The sequence below is a fragment of the Pinus tabuliformis genome, chromosome 7, assembly GCF_031772625.1.
Source record: "Pinus tabuliformis cultivar Carrire ecotype Pingquan chromosome 7, CPIR1, whole genome shotgun sequence".
Classification (NCBI taxonomy): domain Eukaryota; kingdom Viridiplantae; phylum Streptophyta; class Pinopsida; order Pinales; family Pinaceae; genus Pinus; species Pinus tabuliformis.
The window spans coordinates 37812845-37839037 of record NC_142293.1 but is presented as its reverse complement, the minus strand read 5'-3'; the positions used below and the strand labels follow the sequence as shown (position 1 = coordinate 37839037).

Below are 26193 nucleotides of genomic sequence, written 5' to 3'. Positions count from 1 at the left end.
GTTTTTGGTCATTTCTTTGTGTTTTTGCCTTCCGATAGTGTAGTCCGATATTTCTAAAACTTCTCCTTTTGCGATGGTTTTGATATTTTAAGAGATTTAGCATACTTAGAGGGCTTTTTGGACCCATTTTTAGGGGATTTTGCCTTTTTCCAAAGGAAAAAGGGCAGCTTCATTTTTTGATCACTTCTACATCCTAAGTCAGTTTTTGCCCATTCAAGATGCAGGAGATTCAGAATGAGACGATCTATGTAATGGGGCTAGTTCCAGGAACTCCCTTGGGCTTTCATTTTCCTCAGTGAGGAACACTTAAGCTTAGGAGTCTATCCAAAATCCATTTTGGATCACCAGATGAGGTTGTATCAGATGAAGAAGGGTCATTTGATTGACACCTTTCTCGGAGGACTGAATGAGATCCGACACCAGTTGATTGCTATAGGAGCGACACCAGATCAAGAGCTTATGGTGAAGACAACCCTACATGCTGTCTCAGAATATGGGGAAGTGTTTGTCCAGAATATCTTGGGCAGAGGGACTCTCCCACCTTGGGACGAGATGTCGGTAGCTCTTCGCCAGGAAGAGATCAGACGACAGTCGAAGATAGGTAGCAGCAGCAAAGGGATCAAGGTCAAGCAGGAGGAGGAGGATGTGGCCCTAGCATCTGAGGGAAAGCAGGAGAAGTGGAAAAAGAAAGATCTCTCCAAAATCAAGTGCTTCCATTGTGGGGAGATGGGTCATTATGCGACCCAGTGACCAAGGAAGAAGAGTAAGGGAGAGTCTTCCGAGACTAAGGCAGCACCAGCACAGGCAAAGAAGGAAGTTTTGACAGACGATGATTGTGCGATGAGTGCACATACACCACTTGAGCGGAAGTGGGGAGACATTGACCTATAGTCAGGCAGACTATAGGCGATGAGGGGAAAGATCCTTGAGGTACCCAACCTCTTGGATTAGACCTTGCTGCGGGAGCCCCGACGAGGAGTAGCAAGACTGGCTGAGTGGGTAGAGACGGATGCGAATGGAGCGGAAGAGAGAGCTACAGTGCAGGAGTCCCGAGACAGCGTAGAGCTAGCAGGCTGCAGCATTACGAGAGGCACAAGAGTGTTGCACCAGTGCAGGAAGGCACAGAGAGGTGTGAAACGGTGTGAGATGCAGGGAGTTGTTGCAGCAGCGCAGAGGTTAGAGAGGGAGCACTTGTCAGCGGCAGAGGGAGCTTCAACATCAGAGGGTGTTTCCAGCCCAATAGGGAGGTCAGTTGGGAGATCAGTTACTTACTTCTCAGTAACTAAGTTGCAGTGTAGCAGTGGGCAGCACGATGCAACATGATGAGAGGAGGTGCAATGCTAGGATAAAGGACTAGCAGCAACATGGATGAAGAGGGAGTTGTCGTATAGATGCAGCAGTGGCAGTGGCAGAACGATGGGCAGCAATACAAGAGGTAGCAGTGCAGAGGATATTGGGCAGGAAGGCCTGGCATTAGCATAGGTACCGATGCCGGATGATCAGAGTAATACTCAGTGAGGAGTATTGCTAGAGCACAATCCTCGCTAAGAGGGAGTGTTGATTTGGGGTAGCATCGGATGTGCTCCAGCCACGAAATTTGGTGGAGAGGTTGGGGCACATGAGATCTCCAATACCTAGAAAGGGTTGGGGCACATGAGATCTCCAATACCTAGAAAGGGTTTGGGCAAATTCTAAACAGATCAAGAGATATTAAAATAATTAATATTTTTAATGGAGTCCCTAAGTCTAAACTTAGGTAAAATAAAATATTAATGTGTATTAATATGAATCTATGTTAGAATGGTCCAAAAGACATGGATCAAGCCAGATCTAATCTTAGCCATTGATTAGGGACTTAATCTCGGCCGTTGAGATGTCAACAGGAAAAGTATAAGAGGAGGCTTGAGGGTCACTTGGAGAACACACCAGAGTGATCAATCATTCTATTTTCTAGAACGGGGTTTGCTAAGAGAGATAGAATCAATGATCGGGAGAGTAGCTGAGGGGCATTGAGTACAGAGAAACAGAGAAGGCAGAGATTGTGCCGGGAGAGCAACGCAACAGCTAAGGAGAGTGACGCAGAGCAAGCAAGGGCTCACGCAAAGGCAGCCAAGTGTCGCGCAGAGCACCAGAGAGGCCAGTGTGTCTGACGTAGAGGCCCAGAAAGTTGATGCAGGGCTTCCTGGGGCCGATGCAGGCCAAGAAAGGTTGACGCAGGGCCAATGTGAGACAGAGAGAGGCTAACGCAATCCAGATTGGGCAGACGCTGGGGTTGCAGAGCAGTTTCGTGCTGAGGAGCTCCTGGAAGGATTTTCCTGGGTTTTAGCCAGGAGATTTCTCTCAAATTGTGAGGTATAGCTGCTAAGGAAATTCTCTGTTGGGTAGGCTAGTTTTGGCACCCAAATTGTACTCTAATATTTCTTAATAAGAAAACCCTCAGATAACTGCACCGATTTTCCCAGATTGGGTTTTTACGGGGACATTAGTCCAAAAATAATGGTGTCATGTGGTGTGTTTGTTCTTGTTTCTTTTAGTTGTTGATCTGTAATACGTTGAGCATGCATTGTTGTTTATTTTCAGTATTTACTTTGTAAATAACTTGTTAAAGAAAAATAACAAGTAGGTAGGAATAAATCAGAAAAAGTGCATGAAGGGTTTCTAAACTAAGTAAACTTAGAAACTTCAATAGAGCAGATACTCAGTTGCTCAAGCAGATCGATTTTCTCATTGGATGAAGTTCGGCAGGAGAAAATCGAATCAGAGAGTGAATTACGGTGGGAGAGAGAAGGCATTAGCATAGTCAGAGAGTGCAGGACAAATCTGAGGAGGCAGCGCAAAGGAGAGACACAAATCTGGGACGTAGAAGGGTTGATGCACGGCCCACGTTGTCATTGCGCAGAGGGTGACGCAGAAAGGCCAACGAAAAAGGCAAGAGGTCCTCTTCTGGAGTCAGAAAATGATGTGGATTGTGAGAAAATCGCCAGTAAAATTCTCTCAGTGATTCTTCCTCTATTTTGTCTTGTACATAAATTATTGCTAAAGATTAATAAAAGAAACCCTCAACTGTTGCACTGGTTTTCCCACATTGGGTTTTTCCTGGGACAATTGTCCATAAATAATTGTGTCACTGTGGTTATATATGTGCTAGTATTTACCTTGTATTTACTTTCTGCGGCATTTTATTTGTGAATACTACAGTGTATGTATTTTGATGTTTGTCGTAGAAAACTGCAAATAATTTGTTTAAGTAATTTAACAAATAGAAGAAATATTATCATTTACTACAGTAGGATTTGGGATCACCGAATTTTCACAGGTAATTAATAATGGCCTGCCCTTCCATAATGGGCTTTGGGATGTGCCAATGTCTCCCAAACTCCAAATGGGGTTAACCAAGTATCCTATTAGGTGGTTTCTACTTCTAAATGGGATAATATGTTCAAGGTACATCCTTTAAAAGGTGGTGGTATGTGATAGATAGGTAAATGAAGTAGGGGATGAGAAGGGGCAACCCTGGGCCACATGCTTGGGTGAAAAAATAGCTAATAAAGGGATGCCCACACTTGTGTTTATAATGTATAGGAGGGAGAAATCGTGGTACATGAGGTGCCCCGACCTTGATTTTTCCACCCTACTTTATATGTCTTTTTGCTTTTTATGATTTTTCTTTGATTAACTGCTCGGGGCTCAAGGGATAAGAGCATGATGTGTGAGATATAGCAGTGAATACCCCTTTTAAGATGGGGTAGTTCATTCCCCACCAAGGGTTGGGACAATCATGGGTTCCTATATGATGAAGGAGGCTCATAGAACCTGTAGAAACCAGGGTGATGGCCATGCTGATGGGGTAGAGCTCATGTATTGGTTTTTTCCCACGTGCTAAATTGGTTTGTCCCTGCCATATTTTGTATTTTGTGGTACATTTTCCTGTTGAATGTGACCAATTATGATTTTATCTTTATTTTTAGCTGCATCAACATCTGGGGCATCATTCCATGCCCAACCCAAGATGAGGGAAAGGGGAAGGGAGCTAGCCCTATGTGGACCTAGTGGAGGAATGTGGACCCAAGTGGGAGAAATGATGAATGGGGTAATAATGAGTGGAAAGGGGGTAATATATGTGGATAAGGGAGAGGGACCACGCAACCAAAATCAAGGTTTTTCGTGAAATACCATCCCTAAATCCAAATGGTCAATAAAAGAGATCCCACAGGGCTAGAATCCAAGGTTAATATTCAAAAGGGGTTTAGGGGACAAGAGCACAGACTAGCCCATTCTTTCCATTGAATTCCCCCTTTAATCCATGCCCAAAAGTGTCCATGATAAGCAAACTGCAATATTCAATTACCAAATGACAAGGCATACCTTTAGGTTCAGGAGGTCCACCTTCAAACATACGATCATGGTAGATGGGTGAGGGACTACATGGATGGCTCAGGTGGTAGAGAAATGGCACAATGAGCTAGCTAGTGGTTGCAAGGGGTTGTTGGTTGCTGGCTGAAGGCCATCTCGAAGAAAAAGATTCTCCTAGGGATATCACCCACAAAATGGTGGGTAACAGGTTCTAAACACATAAAAACACTGGTGTTGTGGTCTTTGAATTGGTTGTGTGAGTGGTTACTAAAGGTGTTTGCCTTGTATGGAATACCTTGTTTACCCAAACAAAAAGCTGATGTTAGCTAGTGCTGAATGTTATGTTTATCAATCAACATTAAATGAAATCCAACTCACAGACTTGGGACAAATGTGATAATTTCAGGGGTAATATTTAACACCTGATGATGTGAAAATATGATGTGTTAATTAACCATGCGATCCATCTTTTCACTTTGAGAATGATTAATAAAATAAACCAAAGGTGTAATTTCAAGGCAGAGGTAAAGTATAGTTCTTGCATTTCTGAAGGGGCTCTATATATCTTCTTTGTGGATGGTGGCATTATTCAATGCTTGAATTCTCATCTTGTGGATACATATTTTTCAAAGAAAGAATTAGCTTATCTGGTGGAACTTGCTCTAAGACACATAACAATGCTTGTGATACTATATTTCTAGATTTTTATGGTAATTATGATATCGTTATTGCAAATCTGATCCATAGCACAGTGATCTGAATTTAATTCTTTCATATATATATCTGTATTGGTACTATCAAAGATATTGTTTGTGTGAATTATCACTCTTTTCTTTTGGCCACAAGCTGACTCCATATGTATGAATCTATTCTGAGTTATTGAATGCACTTATTCTGCCATTAAATGAACTTTAATACAATGGTTACAGTTCAGCAGTAAACTAATGGAATATCACAGTTGTAGCACTAATGACTAAAACATATATTATCACTCATATCTTATGTCATCATGATTTGTTACATCATTATTTTACAATTCTAAATATTCCATAGCATGTTAAATTAATCTTCTAAGTAGTAATTGCTTCATTTTGGGGAGAATTTCTTGTTGAATGGTTCAGTAATAAATGATCTTCATAATCATATTATCTCATGGTTTCCCATATTCTTGTGAAGTATTACTGAATTTAATCCATCTCTTACTTCCATTGACAGATCTGCGAGCACTTTTACAACATTATCTTGATTGAATATCACATAACTTCTTATATGTCGCAATATTTTTGGGACATTTCACACATCTTCAAGACAGTACTTAAGTAACCATTGGAATCAAGTTTTTTCTCCTAATCACTAAAATGTTTTCTTGAAATCTTAGACCAGCTTCCCTTAGAGTGAGTTAGAAACTAATCCTAGACATTCCTCACCTGTATGGAATGATAAGCTTAGGATGAAGTACAAGGATTCCCCTCTTGACTTTGCAAATTTTTCAAGCCTAAAAGAGTGGATTGGTCATTAGGTGAAATCTTTTGACCACTTGGTAGTTTTCTTAGGTTCCCCCAATTTGATGAGGTTAGGACTTTTTCCCTAGGGATGGTTTGAGAGATAAGAAAAATACAATATTTTTAGTAGTGTAAAAATGACAGTTTTTAGGTTTAAAAAAAATCTAAAATGCATCATTGAAAAAAAATGGACATTTTAGAAAAAAAAAAAAAGAAAAAAAACTGACATTAGAAAAAAAGGTTATTTTATAACTAAGAAGATTTAGATTGCCAAAAATCTACCCCGAGGAAAAAAGGGGTGAGTTTGGAAAGCTGGTTTTTGAAATTAAGTAAAAACAATAACTAAATGTGACCTCTAAAAAGATGAGAACTTTGGAGGGTTCTTATCAAGCAGGTAATTGTGTTAAACACATTGATCTATTTGGGTACACATTTGTTTAGGACATACAAAAATTGATAATTTTAGAGATATACATTACTATCTTATGTGGAAGTTTTTTTTATCGCAGAGCGAAATCCTCCAATTGGGAAAATTGTTGAAGCAGGAATAGTCCCTTGGTTTGTTGAGTTTCTTAAGAGGTCTGACTTGCCTCAACTTCAGGTAAAACTTGAATTGAATTTTTATTACTATGCACATTTTTCATTTATGCATTTGGCAAGCTATTTTTTGTAGTTAGGTTATATTTGTAGCTTATGCTAATAGTCTATTGAGAGTATCAGTTTGAAGTTTTATATCTTAGGTGCATGTATCTCTATATTCTTTCATGGTTGAGGATTATGACGTGCACTTAATGTGCTATCTAAAGGGTTCTCTTTTCACACACTAACTTAGGAGGTTTCAAACTGGTTAAACTGTTTGTGTGCCCTCTTTCTACAGAAGTATATTTGTTAGGAACATGAAGCAAGGCTTTCACGTCCTTGTTTTCATTTTGAAGTGTCTATATAGAAGACATTTTTTTGGTATTTTTCTCAAAGATTCCTAATGGAGAGGAAAAATGGAAGACTGTCATAATAGGAACTTTTGAAAGTCCTGTTTAGTTCATTTTTAATTTTTGGTTTATTTCATGGGCAAAATGAGAAGATAACTATCCTTGGAGTGTTGTAAAGGCACACTGCAATGTATATTTTGATTTTTCTTGAAATAACAAGTATACAAGTTTTTCCTTAGGAAAAATTAAAAATGTATTGTTCAATGTGGGTAATTTGGTTTGTTTCTTAATTTTTCCATGCTCAATAATTCGAGGGACTTTGCAACTGGCTTTGTTGGTTTTTGAAGGTACTTTGTAGAGCTTGGTAAGATATTTCTTTTCATCTAGTTTGCTTGCAACTAGTTTTCCTTACCGATATCTTGGTATTGGTTTTACTTTGCATGGTGGAAAAAGTTATTTATCCCCTAATGACAACTTTCAAAAGATATTTCCATTTTATGAGACCATTTTTGCAAAAATGTTTGATTTCTTCCCACTTTTGTGGTTTTTTGGAGTTTCGCAGGTTGTGGAGTTTAACAAAATTTTCAACTTTCAGTTTATGCTTGTCCAAATTTTCCCTCTTCTTGCTAATGCTAAGTTTTGTGATGACACACAAAACTTCATTATTTCTTCTTTTAATGCCCAATCATTTTGGTAGTATGGCAAAGAAACCTTATGGAGAACCCATGTACCCAAAGTTCTTGCATCCTAGCCTCTAGGGAACTTATGGATGTGTATGGAACATCTTATGTTAGTATTATAGTGGTTAATCATGTCTAGGTAACACCCATAACCATATAGTGGTTGTTACGTGGTTCTATTTTGTAACGCTGGTGCATCTATGGTATTAGACTTGGGCTTCTAGACATGTGGTTAGCATATACAATGGAGTATTATCTAAGTTTTCCAACTTTTGGAGTTACTTTCTTTTTCCTTTTATTTTCCAGGTCATGTTTATGTTTGTCATGGTTAGCATATTCGATGGAGTATTATCTAAATTTTTCAGGTTTTGCAGTTTCTCTCTTTTTCCTTTTCTTTTCCAGGTCAAGTTTGTTGATTTGGGGTAGCATCGGATGTGCCCTAGCCACAAAACTTGGTGGAGAGGCTAAGGCACATGAGATCTCCAATACAAAAAAAGGGTTTGGGTAGATTCTAAACAGTTTGGGACATAGTTGCGGGGGAGCGCCCCCCCCCTTGAACCCACTCCCGAATCGCGCTCCGGGCGGGAGAGGCTCTGGAGCGCGCTCCCGAAAAAAAATTTGCGCTCCCTGCCATTTTCAGGAGCGTTGCAGGGAGCGATCGCTCTGTCGCTCCCGGAGCGATTTTTAACGCCCGAGAGCGATCGGGAGCGATCGCTCCCGATCGCTCTCGGGCATTAAAAAATCGCTCTGGGAGCGTTTCGACGCGCGCTGGGAGCGATCCGGTGGGAAAAAATTCTGCGGACGCCAAAAAAATCGAATTTTAATTTTTTTTGTTTGTTTTAAAAGCCCAATGGGCCTAAAAAAAATTCATTATCACTTCATTGAGCAAGAGCTTGGAGCAAGAGCAAGAGCAAAGGAGCGAGGAGCAAGTGCCGAGGAGCGAGGAGCAAGCCTGCAAAGGTAAGTAACTTAGTAATTTAGTTAGTTTAGTTAGGTAGTAATTTAGTTAATTTAATTTAGTTTATTGAGTTTAAAAATCATGAATTTAAATTAAATTAATAAATTAAATTAATTAATCCCAATAAATTAAATTAATTTGCAGATTCAAGAATCAAAACCCTACAAACATCAAACACCATGGACCTCGCTATATTTCTTGACATTTTCCTCTTCCTAGTCCCTTTTATGGTTATTATGGTGTTGGAGTGTAGGAAATGGAGGGGCCAAACTAAAGAGGGGGATGAAGAAGCTGGAGAAAGTCAAATTGGTGAAAACCCCGGTGAGGAGGAGCTGGAGGAGGGTGAACATGACCCTCAAAAAATCTAAACAAGACCAAACTCCATTGTGGAAATATGTTAACAGGGCTGAAACAGGGAGAGGGGGTGGAACCACTAAATTTCGTTGCCCCCATTGCAACACTGATTACACAGGTTCATACACCCGTGCTAGAAGACACCTCTGTGGGAAAAGGCCATGGGATGGAGACAAACAAATAGGAATCAAAACTTGTACAGCGGTGTCAGCAGCCGGTAGAGCCAAATACATAAGGGAAGAGGAGGAAGCCCAATACAGATCAAAAAAATCAAGGGGTTTCTTTGAACCAAACTCACAATCACAAAGAACTCCTTCAGCATCCTCCCAAGGCAGTGGATACAGAGGCACAGGGTCATCATCTTTAAGGCATAGAACCATATCATATTTCCTTGATGAGGGGAGTAGGAATGATGTGGATTCAAAGGTTTACAGGTTTCTCTATGCATGTGGGATACCGTTCAATGTTCTTTGCTCACCTTATTGGCACGAAATGGTTTCTGCCATAAATGATGCCCCTAAAGGATACAAGAGCCCTGGGTATGACAAGGTAAGAACCGTTGGCCTTGATCATGAAAAAGCAAAAATATCACATTCTTTGAATAGAATGACAAGTTCTTGGACTGACCATGGGGTGTCCATTGTATCTGATGGATGGACAAATGTAAAAGGCAAGCCATTGATAAGTGTTCTTGTTGTGTCTGTTAGTGGTTCCATCTTTCTAACTGCACATGATTACTCAGACAAGTTCAAGACCGCCATCAACATTGCAAAAGCATTACTTGAAACAGGTTGTAAATACTTCTTCTGTAGAGAGGTGTTGGAGCACCTACAGCTACATACATAATGTGAAAAGAAAAAGGCTCAATGAAAACCGAGCAGAAAGCTTGGTTTATGTGCACTACAACTTGAGGTTGTTGAGTCATTACTGTGATCGGGCTTATGAGGATCCCACATATAAAATTTGGGACAATCACCTAGAGGATGACAATTTGGAGGATGGCATTGTACATATTGAAGAACTGGAAGAGGAACTTGTAAGGGATGAAGATGAAGCAACCATGCCACCTCCACCTCCACCTCCACCATCCAATAGCAGTGCTCGAGGTTCGAGTCTTGTTCCTTTGCTGTCGCCACCTCCATCTACACCCTCACGTGGAGGTTCTAGTTCTGGTCGTCGGTCTGTGCGGGAGACTCCTAGAAGACCACCACGACTTGCTTATACTCCTGGAGACTCTCGTGGCAAGAGCCACATGTAGATTTACAGTTTACTTGTCTTTTTTAGTTTCTATTAGACTTTAGTTTTCATAACTGTTGAGTTTTGAGTCCTTGACTCTTGAATCTTGACTCTTTCGTATCATAATGATATTTTTTGTAAACAATATATCACTGTGACAATAAAAATTTGAAGTTTGAAGTTGGGCCTTGGCAATTATAACTCATTGGTAATGATTGTGAATTATGAATATGATGCTTCGTGAAAGACTAAAGTTGTTTCATTTCATTTCATTATTCATGTTTCATTTTATAAATTTATAACATTTCATATCATGTTAACAGTTAGAAGTTAGGACATAGAAATATCTTAGATATTACTTCTTGTAATGGTTAAACTTAGCTTACAAGTACAACTTTGGTGATCAATGATGATAAATGTTATTGAATTTTCAATTTTGAAAGCTTGAAGTTGAAACTTTAAGATTGAATTTGATGAATCATGATTCATGAGACTCAATATGTTGCAGTTGTAATATGTATTTTACTAACTTGTGGACATGGTTGATGACGATTATAATTTCTAGATGATTGATGTGATATGGTTCAATGATCAATCTATGTTTTTTTATGTTTTTTATGTCTAATTCATCATTCTACATGTTTTTGTTGACATATGTATCAAAAATTAAAAAATATAAAAAATATATATATTTTTAAAAAATCGCTCCCGGATTCGCTCCCAAACCGGGAACTTCTGAAAATGGTTGCTCCCGCTCCCAAGCATCATTGGTTTGGGAAATATTAAAATAATTAATATTTTTAATGTAATCCGTAAGTCTAAACTTAGGGAAAATAAAATATTAATGGGAATTAATATGAATTTGTGTTAGAATGGTCCAAAAGTCATGGATCAAGCTAGATCTAATCTTAGCCATTTATTAGGGACTTAATCTTGGTTGTTGATTTGTTAATGATAAAAGTATAAGAAGAGGCTTGAGGGTCACTTCGAGAACACACTGAGGGAGACTAGTCAGTTCAATTTCTGGAGTAGGGTTAGCTGAGAAATTCAACTAGTGGTCTAGTGAGCAGCTAGGATGCAACAAGTATGGAACAGAGAGACAGGAGATCAGCGCAGAGGTAGAAGAGGCAAACGCAGGGCCAAAGGGAGCCACGCAAATGTAGCAGAGACTGCACAGAGCCAGTAGGGTCTGCGTCATCCACGCAGAGGCTACGGGAGTGACGCAAAAGGCCAGAGAGGCTGCGCACAGTCTCAACATGCTGACGTAGAGGGTTTCAGGCCACGCAGAGGTCAGTAGGGCTAATGCTGGGTTCAAAAGAAGTGCTGGAGAATTTGTCTATCTGTGGGTAAGCCAATTTGGCACCCTGTTGTACTAGAAAATTGTTGAATAATAAAATGATCCCTTACTGCACCGGTTTTCCCACATTGGGGTTTTCCAGGGAAATTAGTCCAAAACATCTGTGTCAATGTGTTTATTCTTGTGCATATGTTTGTTTCTGTATTATGGTGTGATATCTGCAGCGGTATTTATTTTAATATTTATTGAAGTGATTTCATGAATAACTTATGGTGGAATAACTAGGAAAAGTAAATCAGTTGTTGCAGTGATAGAATTTTCACATGGTATCAGAGCAAGTAATCAAAGACAGAAAGGGAAAATCAGTTGTGGGTCGAGACCACGATGCAGAGGCATCCACCTCAGGGGACTCGCGCAAATTTTCATAAGATTGCACAAGAGAAAGAGATTTCGATTTCTCTATGTTGGCTTCCAGGCTGGAAGAAGAAGTGGCATGCATGACTAGTGTTGCCTCATCAGAAGTATGGTATATAGATAGTGGAGCCTTGTGGCATATGACGAGAATCAGGGAGTATTTCTTAGAATATCGAGAAGAGAAGATGAACTTTTAGATCACAAATGTACTGCATGTACCAAGATTGGGGATGAACTTACTTTCCATGTCACAACCAGTGTTTTAAAAACCGTTTTCAAAAACCGGTTACCGGTCAAACCGACCGGTTAGCAAAGCTGCCGGTCTGAACCGACCAAAAAACCCGGTTTGATAGGGCATTTCACCTTTTTTCAGCCCTAACCGGTGAAAACCGGCCGGTTTAGGATGGAACCGGCCGGTTTGTATCAAACCGGCCGGTTTTTGGCACGCCCACCGTAAAGTTAAAAAATCATATTTTTCACTTTGTTTCAGGGGTTTTGGGGGGAAACTAAGGGTGTTTCAACCCTAACAATGTTAGCAATTAATGGTAATGTTAAATTCTTAAAGTAAAAGTGACATTTCCTTTAATTTTCATTTTCATCCTTTTACTTAAATTTTTAACATTACCATGAAATGACTCAGGATGTTTGAGAGTGGTTTCGACCTCATTGGATTTCATATGGAGAAACTAGAATTTTAGATTTCACTCAAAATTCAAGAGACTTAATTGTTTTCAGGATTTCATGGTTTGGGGCTAAACAATAAATGCAATCGGAGCTCTAAATGATGAGCAAAACTTCTGATCTAGATGCCATTGCGTGGGACGATATTGATCCAACATCAGAATGGGTGGAGGAGACTGAAGAACCTGTGTTTGAGGCTGATTTTGATATCGACATGGCTTTAGTGGGGGTTGATGCAGATTATGTGGTGGCATCAGAACTAGGATCAATAGCGGCATCAAGGAAAGGTAAAGAACCAATGGAAGGCACTAGTCATGCAGGTCGACAAACTTGTGCTTCCATTAGGTCCACTTCTATTGTCATTGGTGGCATTGATACTGAGGTTGCAGATCAGGCTGAGGCATCCTCAGACTCTGAACTAGATGATGTCTATGTAGCTCCTGATGATGATCCTGTGTCTAGTAGTGGTGATGAACTTGATGATTGATCATGTGTACACTGTAGACTTGTAGTAGGTCAATGGCCTCATAGCTTGCAGCATTGTTTTTGGACTTTATAGGCCATTTAGAGCCTCATTTCTTATGTATTTTGCTATTTTTTCGATGATATGTATTTTACTCGGTGCTATTTTGATATATTCACCTTTACATGGTATATAAATGAGCAAACTTTGCATATTTTGTCTCTATTGGCTTGGAATCATGGTTTTACATCTTAAAAATAGTTTTGTTTCATTAAAATTAATTATTTAATGTATTTATTTAAAACCGGTTCGTTTAGACCAAACCAGTCCCGGTTAGACCGGTTCCGGTCGGTAAACCGGTTCATTAGGTGGACCGGTCCGGTCACCGGTTCCGGTTTTAAAAACATTGGTCACAACTACAAGGCAAGGGCTATGATGTCTACTTCATCAAGGAAAAGGTATACGTCAAACACCCGAACTGGAAAAAGAAAGTGCAGATTGGGATCAAAAGTAATCGTTTGTATAGATTACAACTAGAATCACTAATGGTACTAATAGGAATTCATGGGGACAAGGACTTGAATCGAGTGTTTTTAAAACCGTTTTTAAAAACCGGTTACCGGTTAAACCGGCCGGCTAGCAAGGTTGTCGGTCCGAACCGGCCAAAAAACCCTGTTTGATAGGGAATTTCGCCATTTTTTAGCCTTAACCGGTGAAAACCGGCCGGTTTAGGACAGAACCGGCCGGTTTTAGGCACGCCCACTGAAACATGCAAAAAAAGGGATTTTGACTGTGGTTTAGGGGTTTTGGGGGGGGAAGTAAAGGTGGGATATATTGTTATGAAAGATCCTATAACTGGAATTCAAAGTGATTTGCTACGTATGGAAGGGGCAGAGGTCATTGGAGTCTACCATGGTCTTGTGAATGAAAAGCTTGTTAATTTGGCACACAGGTATCTGAAAGTCCATCCAAAGTGTTCTTGAATGAAGCAGTAGTAATTTTTTTACGTGTAGTTTAGTTTGATAAAGATCCTTAATATTTGTTCTTGCATAACCATTTTACTTTTTTGTATTCGAATGCCTGTATTGGTATTAAGTTATTAACTACTGCACATCTGAGATTTTCTGTCAAAAGTACAACAATTTTCATGCCCCTTTAAATGAATTCTTTCACAGAAGTTGCAAAAAAAAATTCTTCAAAGGGATAGTTGCCAAAGTTATTGAGAGCCTAGCCTTCTTGTAACCTGCATTGAACCCATTTGGTAAGTGCCTCACATATGTTGGCTGCTTCAGAATATCTTTTAAAGCCTGCTTCTGCCACATCTCTCTGATTATCTCCCAGTGTCAAGGAAGCTGATTGTGCCCCCATTGCACTAAGAGGCTCAAATTTAACCTTGACCTAGGCCATAAATAGCAAGAAAGGATTATGAAATGTGCTCACGTAGCAGATGACATCGTATGTCTGGTCTATTGGGCTGTGGTCAATGGTTAAAATGGGGTGTTAAGTTGTTAACAAAAATGATCCCGGTTCATACCTTGATGGGCATAGAGCCATAGAACAGAGCATGCTTTGGCTGAATTTGACAGCTCCCCACATTGAACTCGGACTGAGATAATGTGGACATCGGGTTCATAACTCTCCACCGATAATTTTTTCTTTCTTTATCCTTACCAGAAAAATGACAATTTTTTGTTGTTGTTTACATCCAATTTATCACCCCACCCTCCAGCCCATAAGCGAGAGGTATTCCTCATAGCTTATGAAGAGCCTCAATGTCGATTGCCTCACAAATAGTGAACATGTCATCTGCAAGATTTGAACTCTGGTGGGGAAGATAACAGTTTCTTCTCTCAACCACCTGAGTTAGACCTATTTGACAAAAACATGATGTTCTATCTCTATTGTTTATCCATTTAGACACATTTCCGAAGCTTCAAGTTTCAACAACTTGGACTTTATAGGCCATTTAGAGCCTCATTTCTTATGTATTTTTCTATTTTGTCAATGATATGTATTGTACTCGGTGCCATTTTGATATATTCACCTTTACATGGTATATAAATGAGCAAACTTTGCATATTTTGTCTCTATTGGCTTGGAATCATGGTTTTACATCTTAAAAATAGTTTTGTTTCATTAAAAATTAATTATTTAATGTATTTATTTAAAACCGGTTCGTTTAGACCAAACCAGTCCCGGTTAGACCGGTTCCGGTCGGTAAATCGGTTCATTAGGTGGACTGGTCCGGTCACTGGTTCCGGTTTTAAAAACATTGCTTGAATCAACTATGGCACAGAAGGATGGGTCACTTGCACCATGGAACTCTGAGAATTCTTAGGAGCACTGTAATAGGAGTTCTGGATTTGAGTACAGAACAAGATGATGTGTGCAGGGAATGCATTCTAGGAAAGTATGCCAAGGTGGCATTTCCTAGGAGCAAACACAGGCCAAGGATGTACTAGGATTGATACACTCAGATATCTGCGGACCTATGTCCATCAAAGCTCTCAATGGTGCCAACTATTTCCTTACCTTCATTGATGACCACTCAAGGAAAACTTGGATTTATTTTCTGAAAACCAAGGATGAGCTTTTTTGTCGATTCAAGGAGTTCAAGGCTCTGGTGGAGAATCTGACTGGGAAGAAAATAAAAGTTTTGTGCTCAGATAATGGTGGAGAGTATGTTGATAATGACTTCACTGATCATTGCGCTAAGGAGGGCATCATAAGGGAGTGGACAACTCCCTACAATCCAGAGCAGAATGGGGTAGCAGAAAGAAAGAACATGACTATTGTAGAAGCAGCTAGGGCCATGCTGTATGATCAGGATATGCCAAAATTCCTGTGGGCGGAAGAATGCAACACAGCTGTCTATGTTCAGAACAGGAATCCTCATTGGGCATTGGGCAAGATTACTCCAGAGAAAGTCTTCACTAGGAAGACGCTTGAAGTCAGTCATTTCAGGATATTTGGGAGTTTAGCATATTGCCGCATACCCGAAGAAAAGAGGAAGAAGTTGGATTAGACTACGAAAAAGGGATATTTGGTGGGATATAGCGAGAACGCTAAGGCATGCAGAATCTATCTTCTAGGGAGCAGGAAGGTAGTAGTACGACGAGATGTAAAGTTCATGGAGGACAGAGCTTTCAAAAGAGCTCGCGAAATGCCTTCCGAGGAGCAGTCGAAAGAGAATCCGTTGGTCATGCCTCTTTAACCAACAGAAGTGAAAAACTCTTCCTCAGGTCAGGAATATTCTCAGGATGAGGAGGAGGAGCAAACAGAAGCACCTGCTGGTAGATGAAGAACTAGCAGGGAACTTTGTCAGATTCTGCGTGATGCAGAGAACTTCATCGGTGAGCCAAGGAACAGTAAGAGGGAGTGAAAACAACCAGACAGATATCAGGCATTAATAGTTCAGGATGGAAAGCCTGCCAGTTTCAAGGAGGCAGCTCAACATCAGGTCTGGCTAGATGCTATGGTAGAGGAGTATAACTCCATAATGGTGAATAATGTTTGGGAGGTGGTGTCAAGACCTTAAGATAGATCTGTGGTAGGTTCAAGATTGATCTACAAGATCAAATATGCTGCGGATGACAGTGTTGAGAAATACAAGGCTAGGTTTGTGGCTAAGGGGTATGCTCAAAAGGAAGGGATTGACTATGAGGAAACCTTCGCCCCGGTATCCAGGTATACATCTATTAGGACTATGATATCTCTTGCAGCCTAGATGGGATGGGAGATCCATCAGATGGATGTCAAGACGACATTTCTGAACGAGGTAATAGAATAAGAGGTATACTTTGAACAACCAGAGGGCTTTGAAACTCATGAGAAGAAGTCTCATGTATGCAAACTGAAGAAATCCTTATATGGGCTGAAGTAGACACTGAGAGCATGGTATGGTCAAACAGATGGCTACTTGCAGAAGATGGGGTTTGTCAAGAGTGACGCGAATCTGAATCTCTACTATCTGGTTGTAGAGAACGAGCTGCTTATCTTAGTATTACATATGGATGATCTCTTTCTGACGTGGGAATTAATGTTTATCATTTTTAACATGCCTAAATGTTCATTCGAAGATTAACTATATGAATGTGATATCTGGTTAGCGTTTAAAATTAAGTGGTTGTGTATCGATCTTTATCTTTCGAAGTTTTGAATTGTTGGAGTATCATTTAAGCATTTTCTCTCATTTTAGTCTTTGTTTGAGTTATTTGATGATAAATGATTGCTCTACATGGTTTATATTTCTGCAACATTTGATAAATAATCGTTTAATCATTTATTTTATAAGGCACTGGTCTTTTAACTTAACAAAATCAATTTAGTGCTTGTTTCTTCGTGTCTCCCAACCCAACTGGTCCACAGTTGGTCTTCATCATCTCATAGGGTCTACCCCCCTTAGCCGCGGGAGACAGGCTTAAACGGAGAGATCGGGGATCAGGGTGATAGCCCTCGGTCTGAGCGTTGTCATGAAAATCTGTGCGACAACATACCCTATGTCACAAGGTTCGCCAAATTTGAACCTTGAGGTTCGAAATTCAGCAAACCCAAAAAAAATTTCAAATTCATTCAGGTTCGGCGAACCCAAAAAAAAATTCAAATTCGTTCAGGTTCGGCGAACCTAATAGTTGAACCTCAAATTCGAACCTGAAGGTGAACCTAAAGACGAACCTGAAATTTTTTTTTGGGGTTCAAGATTAGATTTCAGGCGGTTTTGTTCAGTTGTTTTAAGGTTTATAAGAAAAACCATGGGCAACACATGGTTTTCTCTTGTTCCGCTTCCCACCAATTAGTTTTCCGCGGTGGACACTGGTTTGGCTTTATTTACCATGGTTGTCGATAGATTTTCACAAGCCAACTTCAGTTTGAGTGTACTCGCTCTATTGTGTTCAGAGTTGCCGCTGCGTGCTGTATTCTCTACAATTTCTTGAATTCAATTTCTAGACACTGCTTGTCCTTGTTGGCAGGAGCGTGAACTTAATAGTGGTCTTGATTTGTGGCTCATGGGTGCTCACTGCTACTCATATAGTTTTATTGATTAATTTTGATTTATTATTATTTTATGTCATATATATATATATATATATATATATAATGTCGAACTTCATCGAAAAATTTGAATTCAAATCAAACTTAATTGTTTCTGAACTTGAATTCGAACCCGAACCTAACTTAATTGTTTCCAAACTTGAGTTCGAACCCGAATCATGTGACATAGCTTGTACCTGAAAACAAAAACACCCAGAACCAAGATATACAAAAAATAAAAAATCAAACCCCAAAAACCCAAGTCAGAAAACCAAAAAAAAAAACTACAAATCTATGCACAAGAATGGTAGATCTATTAGATCTTAGGAGTATGAGTCCAAATCCGCTCTCATATATGATAATCTAAGGCTTTCAACAGCCAGAGCTATCAATTTCCCACACAAAAATTAAATTTTTAAATTTTAAAAAAGGTGCTAAAACCCTTCATATATCACACATAAAATCTTATGATAAGCTCAGAGCTAATTTGGTTGGGCTCTTTAGAAAACACAGATCGGGAGTTGGTTGGTCCAACTGAAAACTTCCCCTAATGTCCGAGGATCTAAAAATCAAGACTTTCCTACAAAACTCAATCCAGTCATTAAAATAGAGCGAGAAAATGATAATAAAATTCAAACAAATAGAGATATCTACTATTACATTCAAAATTTAAATTATCATTTAAACCCCACGACTGATTAAGATACATGTACTCAAATCACTCTTTATAAGCTATCATTAATGGCTTTAGAAAAAATTATGCATGAAAACAACACATCTTACAGTATCCCTATGAAGAGTAACACCAGTGAAATTTAACCCCAAAGTCTTTCTTTATTATCCAGAAAAAGATTACACAAGAGCTAATTGCTTAGCACACGACTCAGAGATCGGATGAATCGACTAACAAATGACTTTCTATTTAAAGATAAATCCTCCAATGGCTAATTCTAGCGATTCTCTTCAAAGCAATCTCGACCGTTAATGAAGATTAAAATTTCTTTTATCTCATCCATCGAAATATTTAATTCCTGAGGAAATTTGAATTTTCCAATTAAATGTATTTTAATTACTCAAAAATTAAATTTTTGAGTTAATTCCCCAAAATGTTGACTTTGACTTAACCCCACAGATCAAAGGTTTAAAATTTATTAAAATAATTAATTTACCTTGGACATCTTCAAATTTATTTTTTTAGGACCAACGAATTTTGCCTTTGGAGAACTTAAATTTACCTAGGACCTAGAATTAATTAAATTTCTGGATTAGGATTTTAATTAATTTTTAGCCAGAAAATTTAGTTAATTAACCTATGAGGGGATAAATTATTTTTCCAACCCTCAAGACACTTTACATCATGATTTTCATATTTTTTACATCTAACGGGGAAAACCCATTTGTAATAGACCCTCACAAACTATCCATTTCTACACATACAAATATAATCCAGCAGACCGAGCAATTTGTAATAAAATAACCTAACCAAATAGCTAGGATTATTCCCAAATCACTTTTACATAGACTCGATCTAGAACACTAAGACTCGCCTAAGATTCCAGTGACAAAATCCATTCCGGTGTTGGGGTCAAGACTGAAGGAAAACTCTGCCGACCATTCGAGAATGGATCGATGAGACAAAAAACCTTCTAGAATGTAGATCGTCACTAGAAAAGTAGGTTTACCTAGGCCATTACATACATGACATGTATTTATTGAGATTATTTACATCATATACATGCAGAATGGGTTTATATTATAGCATCTTGAAAATTAGTCTGATGATGATAGTTGAATGGCACGGACATATCGATCAAGCGCTATCCCTTTTGCGAAAAAGGGGGTGCACTGCTATGGGTTGCAGACACATAGTGGTCAACATCTGGCTCTACTTGGGGACACGTTGCTGCACTGGAGGAATGTGAGAATCCAGAATCTGCATCCATGCAACACACAAGATAACATAAGTAGTGTCCATCCAAAATCATCATATAATATTAAACACGTGAAAGATATAAGCTCTTCATTTATTAACTAGTCTAACAACATGAAAAACATAAATCTACCTACAAAACAAAATACTGAAATAAAAGGGTGTAGGGTTAGGAATACAATACAAAGGATGCCCTATGGAATCAAACGCGTTCAATGTAGTGCATGTTGAGCATTTTCCTGCGTTCAGGAAAATCTGTAGGTTGCTTTTCAGATGTGCCATGTGTTAGCACTTGAAATTTCACCTCAGGCTGAAAAGGCAAATCTCAAAGCTACATCAAACCATTCAGCCTCGTAGCTAGCCCTACGGGGCAGGAGAAGGCTCTCTCCGGTCAATCTCGGTAGATCTTCAATGGGATGAGCTGACCAACACGGTAACACTGATATTAGGCTAGTAAACTGATTTGAAGGTGGATTTGGGGGTTTTTGGTGGCAAATTGAGGAACTGCAATTTAGGGTGCGGGGATTGGACACAGTTTCTGCAGGGGGGTCTTTGGGGCAAGGTAGGAAATTGTTTTGATGTCTTTAGCTGAAAGGGATGATTAAGAAGAAAGATGAGAGGGATAAAGAGAGCAAACAATGGGTTTGAATTCTCTTTAGACAGCAGAAAACATAGAAATTAAACAAATTTAAAAGCAGAGCATGGCTAACATGAATTCTAACTTTATCACTTCATTTGTTTAATATGCAGCAGTATAAAAAGGAAATGAATCACATAACAAAGCTTACAATAACATGTAGAAACACACCATCAACACATGAGTCCACAAGAATCCCAAAGATGATTGCAAAACCCTGGTCTTCCTTAGCCAAAAATTGCAGAGATACAAGTGATAATACAATGATAGCTTCTCCCTCAAGAGTCCAACCATGAAAATGAGCAAAAGAGTGCATAATATAGATGATCTAACCTCTTTCCCCACCTCTAGGGGTCGAGCTCCCCTCTTTCCCCACCTCTAGGGGTCGAGCTCCCCTTCCTAGGAGCTGTTGCAACTACTTCTAAACTGAGCACTAGATAATAGGCAGTCATAACAACTTGCCTCTATAAGCTAGGAAACCTATCCATACATTAAATATTTACCATTTACATTCAAGAAACTTCTAGAGGAGTTAAAGAAGAGTAAAAGTGTCTTTAAGTCATGATAGTTACATAAAAATCCATCATCTAGAACCCCAAAAAGTCAAACTAGGTGAAAACAGTGTATTTCTGGCCGAACTGGTAAAATCTGGCACAAATTCCTCAACGGGTCGCGCATTTTGGAGCCCTGTTTGGAGGCCTTCCCGATATCAGAATGAAGTGCAGGATAGCTCGTTGGAAAGGTCTCTGAGTCTACTTTCCAACCCAACCGGAATTTTTGGATTTGGAGGTCATTTGCCCAGTCAAAAGTCAATTCTCCCAAGACTACTTCTGCAGCTCAAAAAAGGGGCAGAAAGTCAAAATTTGGCTGTATTTTGACCTTTTGGAGGCCCAAAACTCCATGAAAAATCAAATCCATCCATAGGCATGTGTAACTTTGCATGACAAATCCAAAAATGTTGAGTTTTTGCAAAACGGAGCTACGATGACAAAGGGTCTCACCGGGGGTGAGACCCGTTGAGAAGCCAAAACCTGTAAATTTCCCAAAAATGCCAAAAATGAGCCAAAACTTCCAAAATTTTTTGTGCTTGGTGCTGTGAAGAGGCTAGTGGGTGTCATGATCCTTGAGGGATGCCTCAGCCAAGATACGGAGGGGGTTGGTCTTCTTCTTCCGCCTAAGAGCCTCGGACAACCTCCTTTGGAACATTTTCATCTTGGCCTTGCAAACATGCATCCTCGCCCAATAATGATTCTTCATGTTCTGTAGCAGCTTTTTCTCTTGGTTGGCCTTAGCCAACAACCTCTCCAAGTGGGCATTCTCCTGAATGAGCAAAGACTCCCGGTCAGCAGGCAATGGATCACCGGGCCTCCTACGGTTTAGGAATCGGTCACTACGAATCCTCCAAAGCTCATCAAGCGCCTTCTCCTCCTCCAGCTGTGTGTTCCGCTGCTCTAGATAGGTGATGGTCCATTGGGCACCCTCAAGTCTCCACTGCAAAACATCATTCTCGGCCCTGAGCTGCTGAATGATCTCCTTTGCCTCTTGGCTAGGAGAACTGACCTCAAGATCAATCACCGGATCCTCATGAACCATGGGCTCTTTGCCCCTCTGCAATAACTGTGCTGGTGAAGAAAGCGAGGCCCCTTCCACCTGATGTGGAGATAGTACTCGCCTAGCTTCTGCAAATAAGGCCCTTGGGCCTTTCTGATAGGTGACCAAAGGAGTGGAGCTGACATGTCGGGTGATAGGAGCATCAGGCTGCTGAGATGGTCCTCCCTCCTCATGAATGGCCTCCTGATGTGGCTGAGGTGGCACTGTGAAAAACTCACGGGAGATGAACTCCTCCCATGAGATGCCCTGCTGAGTCAACTGATGAGAGACTATGAGCTGGATCAAACCATAATGGCAAAGGCTCCTGTACTGCTGGGCCGGGGTCTTCCTCTGCAACATGGGCACCATCCTCTGAATGTTATGAAACAGGAAAATCGGGAGGTTCATCATCCTCACCCGGGTGAAATGCATCAACAGGCGAATGTGATATGAATACACCTGTGAAAATCTGCCCTCACATGTAAAATAATGCATGATAAGTCTCATGAGGGGAGCATACTCACTCCGAAGAAATCTGAATGGGAAAACACCCGTCAGTAGTCTCACAAATGATGGCCGGACATAGGGCTCAAAGTGAACAAAATCAAGTAATCTGCGCTTAGGCCACACCTCACCCACATTTGGTATCCCTGTAGCCTCTGAGATCACCTCGGGTGTCAATATGAAATTCACCCCTGCAAGAGTGACATGTCCATCATGGAGGTGTAAGACAAACAAGCGGGCCAACTCTCTATGATGCTGAATCTGTGAGATCCTCTCACAAAACTGATAGCAAGACATGTACTGGAAGCAATTCACTGCCAAAGGACAAGCCTGTAATTCTGCCAAAGAAGTAGGCTCTTCCCTCTTATGATGACCTCCCTTACCTCCTCTACGAGGCCTCCTCTGTTCCTCAATCTCTGTAGATGATGAATGGTCATCACCTTGCTCATAAGTTTCGGTATCTGACATGGTTTTGGAGCAAGGTGGACAAACTGAAGGATAAATTGAACTGCTGCCTCTGCCTGCAAAAGTACTGAACTCTATGCTGTTTCAAGGGGAAAAAACATGAGGGGAATGTTAGGGGAGGGAACTTCTTAACAAGGAATGGGAATATATGAAAATAACAGGGGATTTCAAGGGAAACTTTACAAATTGTCATGCATATAGGAACACATTTTAACATTGGGAAATCATTTGCAAAGAACATCTCATATGGGACAAGAACATGTATGATAATGAACATGAAAGGGGTATACATGTATCAATAGGGACATAGGGACACCATACACCAAATTTACTTATAGGAGTTCATGTATATCATAAGGCAAATTTTTTTATAAGGAGTACAAGTACATTGTTTTAACATAGAGGGAAAGTTTTCATGTACAAGGGGATGTCAAGGGTATGCAGGGGTTATGTACATGACTCTAGGTATACAGCAACATTTATTTTCACATGACTCTTTTCTTTATTTGCAAATGTATCTTTTCTTTTTGTTCTATGTTTTGCATGTGTATGGTAGAGGGAATTAGGGTTTTGTGTGTTTGGGAGAGGGGTAGGGTTTATAGTTTAGGGATGGGGGAAAAGGTCTTCATTTTATGTACAAATAATATGGGACAGAGATGAAAGCATGACTGTGAATACAAGAGGAAAAGAGGGAAGGGACCAAATGGGACAAAATCACTTGAAACAGTCACAAAACCCTAGCATTTTACAAACATTAGCAAGCAGCCATATCAATCCATTCATTTGCAAATTTGGAGGATGAAATCATAGCACACAACCTTATTTTCATCATCAATCTCCAAAACAATGAGTAAAGACCCTACCTCGAGCAATGAAGATGAGTTGAAGGGAAATTGAGGAAATTTGATTGAATTTTGATGGCAGACAGCTGAACGGGTCGCGCAGGCTCCCCAACGGGTCGCGCACCTGCAAACTGCCCGAAAACACTGTAATTTCGCCTCCTTCGCCTATCACTCTCTCACAACCTCTCTTGCAAGCTTTGAAATGCACAATGAGAGTGAAAGGAGGGAAGATGACTTTTTATAATCTCATTTGAAAAAATTTCATCCATAAACCCACTTTATAAAGTCTATTTTGACACTTTTTTAAAACACTGATTTTCTTGGTTTCCTTTATCCTGAAGTTGACTTTTTATCGGATTCCATACTTTGCACATACACGGGAGCATCCTAGTAGAAAGCCTCATGATTTTCCTCTTGAGTTGCATTCACTTGGGTATTGCCAATAGCACTTAGTAACTTGGCCTTCTGGGAGGGGATCTTCACTATTTCGGTGACAGGAACCAAAACTTTAGAATTATTAAACCAACCTCCTAAATCAATATTCATACCAGAAGTTGATCCGGGGTTAAGACTTCGAGAATTAACTTGATTATCATTTTGACTTCTTCTCTAATAGGTTAGCCCCTTGTCCTTAGCAATTTCAAGAACTCGCTTAGGAGGAGGCTCCTCACTAAAAAGTTTAACCAAGACATTAGTTTCTTGACCAAAATTATTAATGCTATATGAAGATGTGAAAGGTCTGACGGGTTGACTATTTTCCTTGACCTCTTCCCAATTCTCTTGTGATAAATGATATTCTTTACCAACCATGTTTATCTGATTATTTGTCCCAAGCATCTCATGATGCATGATTCTCTTAATAATAGGACAAGTGGCTTCTTCATGAAGCTCATCACATTCTCTACAATAAGGCAGGGTCTCCTCCACAAGATTATTTGTTTCAATAGGGTAAGGAGGCCTCTGCTCACTAGACTGACCTTTCTTCTGCCAATTATTTCAATTATTATTATTATTTTGACCCCTAGGTTGATGCATTTGAGCTCATTCCATTTGAATCAACCTAGACTGTAATGTAGTTATCTCCTTAGCATGATCAACAATCATCCTAGCTTGATTTAACTCCATATTTTCTAACTTCTTAAGCAATTTTTGCATAGATTCCTTTTATTTTCCTTTAGGTTCTTTTAATTTAACAACAAATCTATTAAACCCAGGAATTTAAAATTTGCCAGAAGCCTTCTTATCTTTTTCCAGCTCTTCAGCTGTGATTTGACAAGCATTATAGTCACAAGGCTTCGACCTTCTTAGCTCATAAGAAGTGTCAGGATTGAAAGCATCGAGATAGTATTTTAGAAGCATTTCCTCAGTTGGTTTGTAATTAGTAGATATTTCTTTAAGCATACCATTAAACCTTCTATTAAATTCTTCACACGTCTCATTTTCTTTCTTTTTAATGATGCTAATGGCTTTTGCTATAAATCGATCTTCTTTCTTATCACCAAATTTCTCTCTAAAAGCATTAAGGAGAGAATCATATGAATCAATGCTATGATTAGGCCTATCCCTAAACCAATCCATAGCATCATGTTTAAGGGTCAAGACGAAGCATTTCATTTGCACATCCTCATAATTTTGAGCCTAAGCGAATTTAGCCCACCAAGTCTAGAAAGCATATAAATGATTTTTAACAGTGATTGCATTATTTCCTTGGAAAGAGGGTAGCTTGTCTAGACCATTATTAGGAAGGTTATGGGGATAACCCTAGATGTTAGCAAAGTTAAGAGGCCCATAGATATCCATGATGTCTGGAACGGGAGCGTTCAAGAAGAGTGAATGGATGTCATAGAGAGCTTCCTGGATGAGATTGACAAGGAGTGTACGAAAAGAGAGCTTGTGTAATCTAGCTCTGAGAGCCCTTTCAGGATCCGGAGCAAGATTAGCCAAGCTACTTGGGTTTCTCCTAGTACACTCCCCTATGGAAGATGATGGAAGTGAAGTCGCCACCCGGACAGAAATCTAATTTAGACACAGAAGATGATATGATGGAAATGAGATGAAGATGAATGAGTGAAGATGAAAGGATCAAATGATGAGAAGTGATTGAGAGGACCAAGGACAAAAAACTGTCCCCGGCAACGGCGCCAAAAAATGTTGTTGCACAGTGTCTAGGCACCGCGACAACACTTAAAGTAAGGGCTGTTACTCTAATCCTTACTCTGTTTAGACTCTCTCCTAGAAAATTCAAGGGGGGTAGTCTCTAAGGTGAATGGATGAGGATAGTCTGTGGAACACAAACTCTAAGAGATTTTAAGGATGAACAACTTGAT

At 39.7% G+C, this 26193-nt stretch overlaps 1 protein-coding gene across 1 annotated transcript in view; it reads left to right on the top strand.

Moving 5' to 3' along the window:
* Positions 1-26193, top strand: part of LOC149245127 (importin subunit alpha-like) — a 258183-nt gene that overhangs the window by 210055 nt on the left and 21935 nt on the right. Inside the window, exon 3 of the mRNA XM_089437049.1 lies at positions 6365-6456. Within this exon, the coding sequence (XP_089293175.1) occupies positions 6365-6456 (92 nt within the window). The remainder of the gene's footprint in view (positions 1-6364; positions 6457-26193) is intronic.